Here is a 16912-nt window from a genome sequence, read left to right as displayed (position 1 = left end):
TTAGGTGCGGGTGGTGCAGACGGGATGGTCTAGTAAGGAGGATAAAGAAGGGCTCGGTAGATGGGGCGAAGCACAGCTCTTGGGAGGTCTTGGGCGTCCACGGGTGCAGTCGTGTTTAGCTTGGCGGCTGGGGCCGAGAGCGTGAAAGGCGGGGTTCGCGATCTGTGCACGACATCGGCGGCGTCGCGTCCATCGAGAGTGATTGGGCAAACACGCTGAATCAGCACCCGCAGCTGATCTGCAAGCACGGCAGGTAAAGAGTAGGGATCTGGAATGACATCATTCAGTGTGAAAGCATCTTCCAGGATAGGAATGGTTTGCGCAGGTGCGTTCATCGAACCACGGTGGAAGCTTCAGAATATATGTATATTTGACGGAAGTTTCCCAGAGCACTGTTCTTCAGTCAGTGGGACTCACGCGGAGCCATCTCTTCACTGTACAGCTGCGATACCGTCGGCAACACGCGGAACCATCGTTACTCGGACTTCACATGGTAGGGACGCCCTGTCGAAGAGTGACCCTCGTTCAATACAGCCGCACAACATCTAGGGCATGGCGTTATTGAGCGCAAAGAGGAAAGACAGTCAATATGTGGCTGCAGTTGGGGTCGCGCGACGAGAAGGCTGGTAGATACCATGAGAGGAAGGCAAGGGATGGATGTGGAGTCTAGATGAGTGTAGAACAAAGGGTTCACGATGCTGGAACGCGCTACTGCGGCGCGCTAACCCTGATACGGGCACCAACGCGTCACTTACGCCAACGTTTATCAAGACAATTCGCATTCATCAATCGAGATTTCGGTCAGACCAGCTATCTTCCGTCTGCTAGCAGTAGGTATAGCTCCATCGATACCATCAGTCACGTCTTAAACCCTAGCAGCTTCGTTCTTGAACAGCGCCTGGAACATCACACATTCTTATACAAATTCTCAATCCTCTTCATCGCCCACTAAGGCTTCCCTTATTCATCCATTCTATTCTAGTGAGTAGTTCTGGCTACGAATGATCGTGATATTCAACGAGACCCGAGCGAAGGTAAAAAGGTGGTGACATCACTACCGTGTTCGCTCCCTCGGTATGCAATCACCACAACGACGATTTCCGAAGATGTCAAACGAACATACTCCTTGATTTCGAGTCAGGCGAATGACCTGTGTCACTTTGCGTCTATCACACGTCAATGCCCTGCGGCGCTTCGAGGACAGATACACCCTTCCAGACTTCGCCAAGGGCTACTGGCTTGCATATCGCAGCAAGGAGCAGTCCTGGGTGGTATGATCAACCTGGCGTTCAAGAAAAGTGGCAAGACTCTCGGAAAGTTGGATTGCGAAAGTCGAATCGTGTCCTATTGTCTTGCGTAATACCTTGACTGTGTGAGAACATTCATGCTAAGGTTTCAGAATACCTGTGCCCAGGAGTAGGTATGCTTTCAGATGCAGCGGCATGAAGGTTGAAGTGTTCTTGTGGATGTATGACAAGACGGAGCTGATTGGTTCTGGAAGAGTACTGTAGGAAGGAGATAGGGTGGAAGTGCAGAGCTGGTTGATAATAATGATGTTGTTGATGTGCGAAAGTATTGCTTACTAGATTTACGTAAGTGAAGGGAGTAGTGGCAGGTATATGATCCGATACTTCGATGTTTAGAGTGGCGCTCTTGTTGACAAGGGAGGCGCGGTGGTATAAGTCCTTGCCAACGCTGCTACGGGCACTTTTGACTATAAGCGCTTGTCACCGCCCTTTTTATGGATTCCTTGGTATAATAGTTCTCAGCGGCTGTGTGTAGGCTTGGGCTCTTGTCGTTCAATGTAAGTATGGCAAGCATAAGTTTGAATTAGACTGGACGGATTCTGCGTTCATGGAGGGCTGGGCGCTGTGTGTTTCAGCAGGTCGAGTTCATATCGACGCATGACCATGGGTATTGGCTTATTGGCTTTCCAGCGGAGGAACCGGTTGAGGTGCTCAGAAACTTCGGAGTGGCGAGGGGCATGGAGGTTGCTGGGGAGTGCATTTCGAGTGGGACCAGTTCGACGAAGGCAAGGGCAATCGTTAGTGCGGGCATCATCTTCACGCGGTGGGGCATTGTGTTGCCGCTTTGAACTTGCTCACGAAACAGGTGGGAATCCTATATGTGGGGACGGAACCGCTCACTATCAAGAATGTCGACTGACAAAAAATGAAACGATGGGGTACAAAGATTGATGGAGTGACTTCGAAGAATCGTACTTAGTGTGGATAATCGTCGTGGAGGCGGAAGTTCTCCCTAGCATCGCTGATCAGCGGCACAGCCTGCGCGGCCATGATCGGCGAGGTCTAGGCGGCGCATATGTGGACAATAGTATAGGAGATAATGGAAGTGAAATAGGCGATGCAGAGGGTGATTGTGGTAACAGCTCTTCCATAGTGCTATTTGGCAGCTACCTTACGTACCACGGTTGCGTATCACCAGATAAGAAACCACTGACAAGTTCTAGCAAAGCTATTCCCACGAATGCTGCCTAACAGCACGTGATGAGGATACCGAAAGAGGACATTCTAGTATCCAGAAGTGAACGACTAGTAACAGAAAGAGATCCGCCGCATTAGATCGTAACCCGACACGCCAATATTCGCTTGCCCCAACAACGACTTGATGTGAACTTATCAGGTTCACAATGATATGACCGAGCATACCCTGAAGCGAAAAGATAAAAGTAAAAGCCCTGGCGTGCATCAATCCCATTCGTCGCTGTGATGTGCGACAGGGTTGTCTTCGACCCAAAACATAGCCTTCTTCACTTTCTTGTCCCTCTCCGTGTTAGGATGTTGCGGGTCGAACTTGAACAGACATCTTCCCCGATGCGTGTCGAGAAGATCCGTCCGTGTCCCTACTCGTTCATACTGGATCTCGTGCCACCTACCATTCTGTTCCCCGTCTTTAATCTTCAGCCTCGGTAGGATATCGCCTACAATGTTTTTTAGCTTGGCCCATTGCTGCGGATAGCCCCCAGGAATTTCATTCCAGGTATCCGAAGGAACCAGCAGGTACGCTTGAATGTACTCGTCATCTATGTATTGCGCGTTTCTTGCCAAGGAGTGCTGTTGAGGTTTGTCTCCTTTACCTATACCTTGTCTGAGTCCCTTTTCTACGAACAGCTCGAAAATCCTCTCGGCCGTTTGCCAGCGTTCCAAATCCTCTTCATCTGGAGCAAAGGCGATAGACTCCCAATAGTGCGCGACGTACACGGCCCTGCGGCTGATAATAGCTAGTACAGTGCAACCTTCCAAGACGCTAGTGCTCATACTGAATTCCTTCTTATCACGGATGAAACATTTGCTGTATTCCAGGAAGGTAGCGGTGTTAAAATCTGCCCGTGGTCTGGACTGACCCTCAGAGTCTCGACCCTGAGAACGATCCCATACGACAGGGTAGTTGTCCAGGCTATCAGACTCGGTCTCGGCGATCATATATTGATCCATGCTTCCTGGTTCTGGAAGCTTCATTCGCTTCCGAAGTGTATGATTCCCCACATGGTGATGCTGAAGATCGCGTTTGTAAGTCGTATCTCCCAATTCGGGAGGGCGACATATTCGTTCATAATTTCCACTTGGCGACCGTCCACCGGGTTGTGGTAGATCAAGAGTAGGTGCTGCGGCTGTATCCACGAATCTTTTGGCGAAATTCACTGCCCATATTAGATCTGTATCTCGAGGTTTGGGAAGCGAGCATACCAAAAAAAGCCTTGGTTGACAAGGATGCGATCGAAAAGTATAAGAAAATGATTGTCGTTCGCATATTGGCAGAATGATTAGGGAGAACGACTCGATCGCCCTCGGTTCGGTTTTGTGATCGAAAGTCCTACGAGGAGATAGGATGCAAAACTCAACATGTGTTATATTCATGATGTTTAATGCGATTGACAGATCAAGCAACGTACGCAATAGAATAGAAAAGTGGCCAGATTACAGTACTGTGACTATCAACAACCCTAAGAAGACTTAGCCACTTCACACGTTGAAAGGTCTCAAACTGACTATCATTACTGCCTGAGATAGGGACAACCCGCGTTTCTAACGCACATGTCGCGGCGCTGTTCTAATTAAAGCGGCGCTGTGGCTCTTGCTTTATGGTGATCCAATCAGCTGGTGTGTCATTTTCGCCCCGCATCACTACTGCGCCGCATCGTCTTGCGCCGTATTTATATACGAAACAGCCCACACCAAGTGTGGAAGACATCAACAGTTCCAACAGATCATGCATATTCCACAAGCTCTCCGACTGGCTATTGACGAAGGAGAGGTCATTGCAATCGAACAGGAGTTGGACGATCTTGGCGTTTTAAGTGAGCAAGATCTCGACAACGCATTCACCTACGCCATACGAAATGCTTCTGCGGATACAGTTGGCGTTCTTTTACGACATGGGGCTCACTTGAAGAGAACTAGCTTGTCACGGTTCGAGCTCCGCAACAGAGGAGATCCGACCATCTATCAGAAGCTGATCGAGCACGGCTGGGATATAAATTCGACCGAATTTGGTGCCCCTTGGCTCTGGTACGTTGTTGCCTATATCCAATTTGGTCCTGACATATTGAAACCATCTTCAAGGTCCGGCATTTGGGACAATGAGCGACTGTTGCGTTGGTTTCTCGATCACGGCGCGGACCCCAACAAACCCAACAGAAGCCTCCCGAACTCGGCGAACAACGAGATACTGACGCCCCTCGCCTTTGCCGCAGAAGCACCTGAGACGTTCGGTCTCGAGATACTTCTTTCTTACGGCGCAAACATGGACGATGATGCTATATTCCGCGCGATTGCTGCGCGTAGCCACCCAGAAAAGAGTCATGTGCCCCACATTCGCATCCTGGTAAATCATGGCGCTGATGTGAATCATCGTTCCAGAAGATGGGGCACGCCGCTGCAATACGCCATCCATGCGGGCAGAGCAGATATTGTAGAATTCTTGCTCGATCAAGGTGCAGATCCTACGACAGAGACCGTGAGGGGCACACCGGCGGAACACGCTAAGAACAAGGGTCGAATGGACATACATGACATGATTGTGAAAGCTATTCAGAGAGGCCACAGTACGTAGAAATCGATTACACGTTTTAGCTATGAGGTTTCGAATACATGGCTGTATGCATCTACGCTCCTAAGAAGTTAGCGCCCCAGCTTCGCATTGCAGAAGATGGGGCGCCGGTTGCGTTACCATATGAATCATACATGAGGCGCATCGTACCTACTGCGGCGTAGCGAACTTCATGTGTCTCAATATGACTTTCCTGATGAAGTCTCGATGTTAATGATGCCAACACTGACTCACGTTGCCGGAATGAATATGTGTCCACTGCAAGGTCGAAAGTTAGTCATGAATCGGGTATCTCATCTATCGGTCCTTATATAAAGTCAAATGGACCTTTCAAGCCGAGAGAACTGTATCCCACCAAGCACTCGGCATTGCTTTCACACGTGGCTTGTTCACATCCTTCTGATCATTCGAATTCCCGACCCAGGAAATGCATTACCACTACCTAGCCCTTGCTGCCTGCTGGTTCGTCACAAGACTCGTCGCAGATGTTGCTACTTTGTCTATTGGAGATGTTGAGCAGTACTCAGCATCGCTTGTACGAAAGAAAACTACCATTAGAAAAGCAGATACTAACGCTAGCAGTCTGCAACCCCTACTTTGACTGGATCCAAAGTCATAGTGACAGATCAACCAAATTCCAATGATTGGAGGATGATAATCATGTCTGACGATCTTCGTGCAAACTGTCAACAAGCCGTCACTGTGAATTGCGCAAATCTTACGAACCAATGCGTGCAGGCTGTCCGAGAAACTGTATTCGGCGACAGCACAGAGCTTAATTCTCGAAGTGTGGATGTGATTGGTTTTTGCCTAGTCTCATACCTTATAGCTATGCTTTCTATTGCTTGGTGGGAAGGTCCAAGAGTGAAGGAAATCCCTGTCGCATTGAACATACACGATGACTTCATAGCTCAGGCCTCGTCTGCAATTGCTGCATCTACTGTCGCGATCGCTACCGGGGAGGCTGCCCCCTTCGTCACATTCACGGTCAAACCAGTTCCAACTTCAATCACTGCCACTGGGTAAGTGTTTCACTGTTCCACGGCAACCTTTCTGGCTAGGACTAATTCATTTTCAGCTCCATGGTACCTGCTGTATCGACAGTGGCAGCTACCGGCAGCGTGCAATCCTCGGGCGACGTAATTATCAGACTATCTGATGGTCTAGCACAACGGTTAACAGAAATGGTGACGCGAAACCATCAGTGTCCTGCCGGAGACTCTTTCAGTGGTAACAACGAGCGGCTTCGCCAACGCCTTGATACCGATTGGCCGGCAGCGATTTGCGGATCCGAGCAGATATTGCTCAATGTTGCTCCAGAGTTAGCATTCGGTGATGTACTACTGCTTCGTTTACAGCCTCTGTTGTGGACCGCCCAAGAGGCTGTGCGTGCGATGGGGGTCGTTATGCAATTTGCACGGGACCTTGCTGAAAACATGGGCGTTACCCCAGAAATCGCAGCTTCTATTGGAGTGGCTGTATTTGCACTGGTGACACTAAACATCGTTGAAGAGCAGCCATTGGCAAAGGAGAACCGAATTTCTGGTGACAAGCTTCAGGGTACCATGACACCTTCAGCCTCTTTTGCGTCCAGCACCAAGACGACATCGAGTAGCTCAAGCTCTTCTAGTAGTGGCTTATGTACAGCAGCTTGTAACATGACCGGAGCAATCAAGAACTGCGAGACCGTGTGCCCTGGAGGAAGGCCGACGGAAATTCCAGAAAGCGATCGAAAAGTCACGACCGTTCACATTGAGCCCTGGACACCACTTCCGTTGAGCGATTGGGTACCAATGATCGAGCCCACATCTGGATGTCAACAGGAAGCGCCAAAGCAATACCCAGAGGAGACGTTCAATGAAACAGTCGACGAGTTCTGCGCCGTAGTAGGAATGCCATGGAGCAACAACTCTTGGGTAGTGGATTCAGCTGGAAAGAATACAACATCTCCGGCATCCAAACGAAGTCTCTGGCAGTCTGCCCGGGATCTCTTTGTTAGCCGTCGTGACGAGACGAGCGACCAAACGACACTAGAGCTTCTTTGGACACCAACAGACGTCCTCGACTTGACATGTTCTCTCACATGTAAAGAGTCTCTTTCACAACTTGCTTTTTCCAACTGTAGTTCGAAGACTGGGAACACAGATGGTAGAATGGGTGCGGGCGGCGGCATCTACATTGGCTGCGGTTCTTACTCCTTCTCAATCAATCAACCGAAAAGCAAGGCGAAAATCACATGTCGCAATCATGAGCTATCTGCGCCCCAGCATGATAGCGAGTCAGAAGGAGCTACAAGCGTGGAATCAGCCATTACTCAGTGGTGTGATGATAACGACGGCAAAAAGGTGATCGGCACCGACAGTATCTACGAACGGTATGGGACTACTGACCTTGGCGTGTCAGATCAAAGTTCCTTCTGGCTTCGAGGGTCGCTCTCGTGCGGAGATACCGAGACCGTGCGCAAGGATGACTGCAAGAAGTCGCTTCTTGATGGAATGGCGCAGTGCGACCCTGATGGCAAAGCGACACATGGGGAAACAGCCTCGATGGGTTGTCTTGACTATAGTCTTGATTTGAGTGGCGTAACGCAGGACGACAATCCACCCTGGAATGAAAAGCACCAATACCCGCCGCCAGAATCTGCGCCAAGCGGGAAAGACGATGAATCTGCTAATAGTGTGATTTGCGACACACGAGCACAACCTGGAAGGGCTCTTACAGAAGATCAAACGAATGAAGCGATCGCAGCATACTGTAAGAACGAAGCCGCAATCCCAGGATTTGGAGATCGTTGGAGTAACATCTTCAATTACCCACCCAAGGGCGAAGCCCAGTTCTACAGTGATGACCGCTTCACCATGCATCTGGCTCTAGGTGCAGAGACTATCGACAACAAGGAAGGGAACGAGTTTTACAAGGACACCGCATGGTGCGAGTAAGTTCAGAATGCCACAGCATGCTCCATATGAATCTAACGAGTTGTCAGGGAGTACGATCAGAAGATTCACACCGACGACTGTACGTACGCGCTACGGAAGGTTTTGAACACCTGCACCTACGGTAAGGATCCCGAAAATTTCGTTGGAGGATCATTCGTGTACAGGTGCGCGATGTACAAGATCTGGTCCATCAATGAGCGTAAGTACAATTAGCTTGGGAACGTGCTTAGGTCATGTTTTGAGAGTCCTTCCACAAACATTTGAATGTCGATATAGCTGGTTACTAAGGGAAAGGACACAATTGGGAGTCTTGAGAGTTTCTGCATCAGCACATGGTATAATCCACGAGAGGCGGACTGATAGTAAATCCGTACTTGGGCGCCCTTCTTTCTCACAAGTCTAGACGAAACGAGACAAAACCGCGTGCTCTCACGTATAATACCCCACAAGACCAGGTCAAGCTTTGATATCCGCTAACGTGAGTTCCTCCCTACCGACAGTAGATAAATCTTCTGGACGTCCTGCATCATCTTGACACTTGCTGAAATGTACGAGTAGCAGTACTTTAGGCTGTAGGCACGCTTGGATTCCATACCAATGCGTCTTTACCTTCTTATCGGTAAGAGCCGATCCCGTTGCTGGGAAGCATAATGGACACTGTGATATCTTGAGTCGTGTAGATTGACGAATGGGGAATATGATAAAATTTGGCACTCAGGGATTACGCCAGCGCTCTTACCCAGGTGGCAACGTAGCCTCGATGATTACATAGCCTTTTGATAAGCTACAAGTTAGCCTGCGGTAGAGCAATAAGGCGTTCCATGTTACGTATGGCTCATTTCTATACATGTAGCATAGCGCTCGGATCAACAGCGCTGTACGCTTTCAATTGAGCTCTACCTGTCGTTGGCGTAGTCCTCATGTAGAGACTTCTGGTTGGTCAATATGAGAGCACCCGCACCACCGAACAGAGAATGGACAGGCACGATCAACACATCTTTGATTTCTAAGGCTGCTGATACAATTATGCATTCGGATCGAAAGATCGCTAGTGCAGTCGGAAGGTATGCGATTGGCCCGAATGAGAATTGCACGAGGGCGCTAGTGACTTGGCTGCCTTTATGAGCTAAGTTCGCAATCCCATTGTCAGGGATGGTGGTAGGAAGCTATTATGTGCTGTACACACCAACACTGCTTGATAACAATGTGGGTTTCTCTTTCACGCTGAGGCATCGACAAGAGGTTTCCGGTATCATCATGCGGCACGTCAAATTCACTCTGCATGGACAGGATCATTACACTACTACGGCATACGATGCACCAAAACTCGCTGGTCAGATCAAGGTTTACGATGCTAACGACTCGGGGAATTTGCCCATCAAGATCGAAGTCTACCTTCTCAGGATCATTCGCCTCGATACCATTATAACATTTGGACACAGGAGGAGTCGATTAAGGAAGAAGAACATCCTTCTGTTGAAAGGACGGTCGGGGTGTGACACATCTGATGCAGGCGAGAAGATCGCCTCATGGTCAACTCTTTCGACTGTCAACGATGTCCAAACCGAGAAACAAACAGCGACACATATATTCGACTTGTCAATGCCTACATCATTATTACCGACGTCCAGGTCACCATCGATCGGCGTTTCTTATGCACTACACGCGAAGTGCACCTTCGCCAGCGGACAGTCACTTCGAACAAGTCAAAACATACGGGTGTCACAGCCAGAAGGCTGCTGCTTTCGTACTGAACCACCTCGGCGGATCACATTTCCATCGTCCTCGCTCTCCATGATAGTCAGCTTTGGAAGCACAAAGATAGGACCTAAGACTGTTATCCCAGCAGTAGTTCGGCTTAGTGGGACACAACTACCCTCGCGTCGCAAGAACGAAAGACGATCAATTCTGCCTAGGAAGGTACAATGGGAAGTGGAAGAGACAGTTTCAGCGACACTGCCCCGTCTTCACCCCCTATATCACAACGCTTCATCGGAATGCCAGAGTACGCGTTGGATTAGCAAGGGAAAACTACGCCCCACGCTGCATCGAAGTCTACAAGAGAGTGAAGCCGAGTTCCCGCTAGATATTCCCTTTCCTGGGAAAGATGAACAGCCGTATAGCGCCACTTTCGCTATCCCCAATCGTTCTCCTATACACCATCTCCTTACCACAGGTCTACCCAATGCAACAAATCCCGAGGCTTCCCAAGCAACACTCTTAATACAACGTACATACCGACTGAAGATCTGTTTCTACATGGGCGAGGAAGCGTATGATCCAATATCAAACAATCTTCTGGAGCGGAAACCGCCCACATTCACGCTTAAGGTAGAATGTCCTCTGTTTCTACAGATCGATACAGGGAACGCCCATATGCGGCAAGTGTATGACCCGCCACCTAATTATGGGACCTTATTCCATATTCCACCTGCCTATGAGGATGTAGTGGGCTAGTCGAGAGGCGGGACGACTTCGTGTGTAGAGACGTTGGTAAATAGTGACTTGATAAACTAGCTGATATACGAGAACCCTCCACAAATGCAATGAGATTCGTTTCTGAGGCGCAACCGCAACAGGAAAGTCGGCATTGCGACAAGCGATACCCTTGCACCTCCATCCTAGGCATCACCACTCTACCAAACGCCAATAAGTCACATCAAAGCTATTCCCACGACGTTGCTTGATAGCACGTGGCAAGATTTCGAGAAAGAACGCCCTTCCACCTCGCTCCAGCCGAAATCCATAGGAGGCGTAATTCTTGACCTAGTAGACTAGACCTTCGCCGTTGCATTGCATTAGATTTAAGTGCCCTGGCTGTGTTATCACCTTCTGCGTATCGACAGATCATGACTCCTGTGGGCCCCGATGATAATCTCCGCTGACCGTATATGACAGTTCCCATGCTATTTTATTTTATTCTTCGAAATCATAAAACAGGCTAGAGCACAATCCTCCACCCTGAGAGTCAAACACCACAGCACTACCACTATCATGGTCACATCAACAAGACAAACATTAAGCATCAACAACAATATATGCATCGCAAAAGTCAAACTACACGTCCAAAAAAAAAAAAAAACCACTAAGAAACCCCAATCTCTCCCCTTCCTCCCTCGTCCCCACCATCTACTCAAAAACCCTCCCCTCCCACCCCACACAACCCCCAAGCACCTCCCCAATCTCCCCACCACCTCCTCCCCAACGTCTCTCCACGCCTCAAACGTAACAATCTCCACCCCCAACCTGCTTCCCCCTTCCAGCACAAAAGCCTGCACCTTCCACTCCCTCAACGGCTCAGCATGCGGATACACAGTCTCAAACTCGGCCTTTACTTCACCAAACGTCATTTTCTCAACCCAATACCTCGGCGCCTGATGCACCACGCTATCGAACCAGCTCGCCTCAGTGGGATCCCAGTCCGTGCAATGGCGCACGATTTCCTCTAGCGCCATGCCCTCGTGCGCTGAGCTCGCGACGTGCTGGTCCTGCACGGCTTGGAGTAACGCAGCGTACGTAGTGTGCTCGGTGAAGCTCGCGCGGAAGGGAGCGTACTGCCAGCTTGGGCCGACGACGCGGTCTGCGGCGGAGACGCCGAGGTTGCGGCCTGTGACTACCTCGCCGAAGACGACATCTCGCGTGTTGAGGCGCCGCGCAAGGACGACGGCCCAGGCGGCGGTGGGGAGGGAGCCGATGGTGATGTGCTTTGGGCGCTGGGAGATGTCGAATTCGCGGTAGATGGAGGTGGAGGTGCGGGATGTGAGGGGGATGTTTGGGCGGAGGACGGAGAGGCGGGAGGAGGCGAGGAGGGCGCGCCAGTAGGGGATGCTGGATGGAATGGAGGATTGTACTACGTGGTTGACGTGGTGGGTGAAGGGGAGGGTTTCCGGGATAGTGGAGTCGGAGTAGAGGGCTGAGAGTTGAGCGAAGAGGAGGGGGAGGCACATTTCGTCGTACTGGGCGTGTGAGATGCGGAATGCGAGGGTCGGACTGCCGTTCTGGGGTGTGAAGAGGGTGAAGCCGACGAAGGAGGATCCGTAAGGCTTCGGCGCCTCGGTATCCGCGTTGATCCAGGAGCGGATGAAGGTATCGTTGTCTGCAGTGTCTGGTATTGGAATCTCTTGGAAGAGAGCTTCCAATGAGTTTATGACTACACCAAGGCAGCGACCTGAAAGCTCCACGAACACTGTCCGTAGAACTTCGTTGCGAGCGACCACCTCATGGCAGCTGTGCGCAAGCTTGACCTTATCGATGGGTGCGTCAAACTTGATCAACTCATACCGCAGCGAGTATCGCGGAAGCTGAACTGTGCCGTCAACAGCGACCTTCTGCAGCGGCCTAGTCGGGTAGACATCATCGATCTTCCAAGCGGAATTCTCCAGAAGGGGCTGAATGCGTTCCACGCTATAAGAGCTCGCTTCATCACCCAGCGCAGCAAAGGGCACAAGGGAAACCTCATTCGACTTCGTAGACGTCAGCTCCTCAGCTAGCGGAGCGAGCTCCGAAATCGACCTGCTCTGGAAGATCTGCGGCACCGTGACACCAAGTCCTTGCGCGCGACATTCCCCAACGAACCTCATAGCAGAGATCGAGTCGCCGCCCAGCTCGAAGAAACTGTCGCTTGGAGTGATTTCCTCGTTTGGAATGCCCAGAATGCGACTCAGGATTCGGATGAGTTTCTCTTCCTTCTCGTTACCAGCGGCTTGCGCAAGCTCAGCTAGCGAACGACTTTGGAATATCTGCGCAACGGTGAGCTTCAAGCCCTGCGTGCGAGCTTCAGAAACGAGTTTCATTGCGCTGATTGAGTCGCCTCCTAGGTCAAAGAAGCTGTCGCTTGGACCAATGTCAGTCTCTGGGAGGCCAAGTATGCGGCTCAACAGCGCTCGCATTGTGATCTCGCGTGCTGTCAGAGTTAGTGATTTCCCGGGTGCTTGTTGCTTGACATGGCCATTGGTCTGCGTCTCCGCTTCGTCATCATGCGGCACATCCGTAGGCTTAAATGCTGAAGCATCTTCCAACTCTTCCGGCTCCAGTGCCGTCGCAAGGCCGAGCTGTCCGTCAGGTCTCTCCAAGAACGCAGTGACAACGCGATCCAACACCTTGAGCACCCTCTCCATGACCGGCGAAGCAATGCACTTTGAATCAAAGCTCGCCATGATGAGAAAGCCGTTTTCATCCAGCGTACACACCAGCATCAGCGCATAAGTATTGAACTTCAATGCCTCTCTTGCTGCCTCTGCATCGTCTGAAGGCAAGAAGCCATTCGCAGGTGCATCCTCGATGCTATTCGTCTGACCAGGAACATTATCTTCCTTCGGATGCAGCACGAGACCGGTGCGGAGTTCGCATGCTTCCCTCGCATTGCGGCTTAAACGGCGGATGTTCTGGAGACCAAAGTGCTCATGCGGCATTTGCTGAACGGTCTGTGTGTGGACGGCGTCGAGGTACTCCGAGATCTGAACGTTAGGGTCGATCTTTGTGCGGATGGGTACAGTGGTGATCATTGGGCCTTCTATCTCTTCGATGCCAGCGACTGGAGCAGAGCGTCCAGTGAGCGTCTCGCCAAAGATGATATCCTTGTGACCCATGTATAGGGAGGAAACTAGAGCCCAAGCGCCGCGAATGATAGTTGCAACAGTAAACTTGCTATTGACAGAAGACGGAACCTGGACGTAATGCTCAAGGAGAGAGTCTGCGCGCGTGATGTAGCCTTTGTGCGGAAGGGTGGGAAATTGATGTGGACTGGCGCCGTCAAGTAACTCGCGCCAGTACCCTTCTGAGGCTGAAGGATCCAGCTGAGTCAGATACTTGATGAAGTGATTGAAGCCTACTGGACGTCGGATTTCCATGTCTTTGTACGCGCTGTTGACGCGCTCGAAAATCAAAGGCATAGACCAGCCGTCATAAATTGCATGATGCGACGTGAGCACGACATGTGCTTTGTCGTCCCCATGTTTAGACACAAGTCCGTATCGGAAGAGCGCCGTACCCAGGTCCATGTGCTCTTCTTGGTCCCGTGCAAGAAACTCCGCTAGGCTGTCACCATGCTTGCGACACAGCTGTCCATCCTTCATTACAACTTGGAACAGGCCATGGTTGGAGACATTGACAATACGCGTACGCAGTATAGGGGGAGTGCTGGGCAACTAATTCGATGGCCTTGATAAGCTTCTGAGCAGCATGTACCGGAAGTTCGACCACACGTTGGGCCACATACGCATCGACGAATTTCGCCGAAAGCGCCATCAGACCTTCTTGCAGCGGAGTGCAAGGGTACACATCCTCAATTAGATTCGACTCCGTGCCGCAGATTTGCGCTGTCTCTGCCTGTGCGCTCGATACTCCCCAGCTCTGGGGTATCAACGAAAATGCAGGCACTTGCGTCTCCCGATCCGCCTGCATCGTCTTCGACTTCGACGCCATAGCAGCCAACGTTGGATTTAGCATGATATCCGGCACGCTCAACGCAATGTTCTCTTCCCCTCGCAGCAGCAACTAGCTTCATCGCCCTCAGGGAATCGCCACCCATGCTGAAAAAGTTGTCGGTGGAGTTAAAATCGGCATCGCCCCCTAAGACTTTGGCCCACAGTTTCTCGAGTCGGAGAGCCATCTCGCTCTTCGCTTCAGATTTTGAAGATATAGCAGCACTGAACTTTCTCAGATCCTGCCTGGTGATAGAAGAACCAATCTCACGCAGACGCTTCCGGTCGGTCTTCCAACTGACCAGCAACGGCATCTTCCACAATGGGATGTAGGCGCTCGGAACCATGTACACCGGAAGGTCCTTCGATAATTGCGTCGTCATGGATTGCAATGCTTTCTGGAAACTGCTAGAGAACGTGGCGAACACATCGCCATCCAGCTGCTGCTGGTCTTTCTCTTTAGGTTCAGCGACGAAAGCGATAAGCGTAGGCTCGCCTGTTCCACCCGGCTTAATAACCTCAGCTGCAACCCTTGTGTCCTTTGGTAGGTGTTTGAGCATGTTGAACTCGATTTCCGCAAGCTCGATGCGCTGGCCCCGAAGTTTGACTTGTTGATCCCCACGTCCGACAAAGATTGCCTCGCCGTTGCCGTCTGGATCGTAACGTACCAGGTCACCAGTCTTATACAGCCTGCCTCGTCGTCCAGGAATGTTCGGGCTTCCAGCTGTGAGGAAAGCTGGGTTCTCAATGAACACCTCTTTCGTCTTCTCGGGATTGTTCAGGTACCCATACCCGACAATTGGCCCCTCGATAAGGAGCTCTCCCACCGCGCCAGGTGGAACAAGCTTGTTGTGATCTGTAGGATCAACCACCCAAACAGAGCAACCTGTACCCTTGCCCATGCTAATGTATGGCTTGGTACCCACGGCGTTGTTGTACGTTGCTCCAACAGTACACTCCGAAGGACCATAGCAGTTGACCACTGTAGTCTTTTGACGCCAGTTCGCCGCATCACTAGCTGAGATACCTTCTCCACCTACAGCAAGCGTAGCTAGAGAGGGAATGATGTCCGGATCGAGAGTCCGGACGACTGAAGGTGTCATTCCTGCCCAGTTCACACGCATATCCCGCATGGCACCGCTCAGATCGTTCATCCGTCTTTCATCAGATGGCGTGCAAAGAGTACCACCGCTAGCGAGTGTACAGAGCATCGAGTCGATGGAAACATCGAAGGCGTAGCTGGCGAAGTCTAACACGCGCGACGTCTCCCTGTATCCTACTGTGTGGGCGCGCGGTATTGCGCCTGACGTGAAGTTGTAGTGAGAAAGCATGCATCCCTTGGGTAAACCTGTGCTACCAGACGTGAATTGGATATACATCGGGACCGCCGGAGAAACGGATGGTAGACTTGTCTTCGGTAGCTGTTCCGCATAAGGGCGGTAGATTTTCGCAAACCTAGAATGCGATATTGGCACAACGGTCGCACCATCAGCGACACGTGCGGCCAGCGCAGCCTGCGCTTTGGAAGATACTAACAACCTTGCCTTCGTCTGCTGGACGATAGTCCTCAAGCGGCCTTCCGGTTGCGCAGGGTCAAGAAGCGCAAAGCAGGCTCCAGCTTTCATAACAGCAAGTACCGCAACCATCGTCCATCTCGACTTCTCAAACAGCACAGGAATAATCTGATCTTCCGAGTCGTCCAGAAGTCGCAGATTCTGGGCCAACTCAGTAGAGTACTGGTCGACTTCCTGATACGTAAAGCTTCCATCCCAAGCCTCTACAGCCGTCTTGTTAGGCTGCGACTGAGATTTCTGGGAAATAATTTCGTGCATGCATGTATTGATAGTTTCAGGCAGAGGAGTCGTCCAGCTCCATATGTGGTCAAGTTCGTCCTCCGTAAGGTCCAGTAAACGTGCCAGCACCTGTGAATGATCTTGTAATACATTCTCTAGAATGCGGGTAAACGAACGTAGATGAGAGGAGGCCTGCCACTGAGGAAGGCCCGCGCTACATGCACTGACTTGTATGTGCTGGGATCGAAGTCTAAGATCCACTCCGAATTTCCACTGCTGATGGTTAGTGCATGACGTAGATTCCATACTAACAGATATTGCTCACTTCGTCGTTGATACCATCTTGGAACGAGAAGATTGGTAATGTCGCCAGGTCCTTCAACTTGAAACTCGGTCGTACATCGCGGGTTGCACTCAGAAGATCCGCTACATTGTGCAGATTGGGAATGTATAATTCACCAGCCGAGACAGAATAAAACGCACCGCTAACGCTTGTTGTCCATCCAAACTGATCCAGGGCGTCCCTTTGGTAGCGATGTAGAAACAAGATCCAGCTTGCGAAATATGCATCAAGTAATGCGTCCACCTCTAGCTCTTCTGGCATCGATACTCCGACCTCATTCACATGATTGGCATCTTGCCCACGCCTTGACTGAAATTCGGCTTGGTCTTTGAACATCCCACTTGC

The 16912-nt window shown here is 50.9% G+C and overlaps 5 protein-coding genes across 5 annotated transcripts; 2 read left to right on the top strand and 3 right to left on the bottom strand.

Moving 5' to 3' along the window:
* Positions 1-2708: 2708 nt before the first annotated feature.
* N0V89_000072 (uncharacterized protein) lies at positions 2709-3455 on the bottom strand (the record flags this gene model as incomplete). Its single annotated transcript, XM_056208897.1, has 1 exon — positions 2709-3455. The coding sequence occupies one exon, from the start codon at positions 3453-3455 to the stop codon at positions 2709-2711; it is 747 nt and encodes a 248-aa protein (XP_056075719.1).
* A 408-nt stretch (positions 3456-3863) lies between these two features.
* N0V89_000071 (uncharacterized protein) lies at positions 3864-5073 on the top strand (the record flags this gene model as incomplete). The annotated part of the gene is made up of 2 exons (XM_056208896.1): positions 3864-3867; positions 4190-5073. The coding sequence occupies 2 exons, from the start codon at positions 3864-3866 to the stop codon at positions 5071-5073; spliced, it is 888 nt and encodes a 295-aa protein (XP_056075718.1).
* Positions 5074-6152: 1079 nt separating this feature from the next.
* N0V89_000070 (uncharacterized protein) lies at positions 6153-8009 on the top strand (the record flags this gene model as incomplete). Its single annotated transcript, XM_056208895.1, has 1 exon — positions 6153-8009. The coding sequence occupies one exon, from the start codon at positions 6153-6155 to the stop codon at positions 8007-8009; it is 1857 nt and encodes a 618-aa protein (XP_056075717.1).
* Positions 8010-10915: 2906 nt separating this feature from the next.
* On the bottom strand, positions 10916-14230 carry NPS6_2 (Non-ribosomal peptide synthetase; the record flags this gene model as incomplete). The annotated part of the gene is made up of 2 exons (XM_056208894.1): positions 10916-14088; positions 14227-14230. The coding sequence occupies 2 exons, from the start codon at positions 14228-14230 to the stop codon at positions 10916-10918; spliced, it is 3177 nt and encodes a 1058-aa protein (XP_056075716.1).
* A 62-nt stretch (positions 14231-14292) lies between these two features.
* On the bottom strand, positions 14293-16845 carry NPS6_1 (Non-ribosomal peptide synthetase; the record flags this gene model as incomplete). The annotated part of the gene is made up of 2 exons (XM_056208893.1): positions 14293-16438; positions 16841-16845. The coding sequence occupies 2 exons, from the start codon at positions 16843-16845 to the stop codon at positions 14293-14295; spliced, it is 2151 nt and encodes a 716-aa protein (XP_056075715.1).
* Between the last annotated feature and the right edge of the window lie 67 nt (positions 16846-16912).

The sequence above is a fragment of the Didymosphaeria variabile genome (genome assembly GCF_027946475.1).
Source record: "Didymosphaeria variabile strain IMI 356815 chromosome Unknown scaffold_1, whole genome shotgun sequence".
In the NCBI taxonomy this organism is placed as follows: Eukaryota; Fungi; Ascomycota; class Dothideomycetes; order Pleosporales; family Didymosphaeriaceae; genus Didymosphaeria; species Didymosphaeria variabile.
This window is presented reverse-complemented; position numbering and strand designations above follow the sequence as displayed.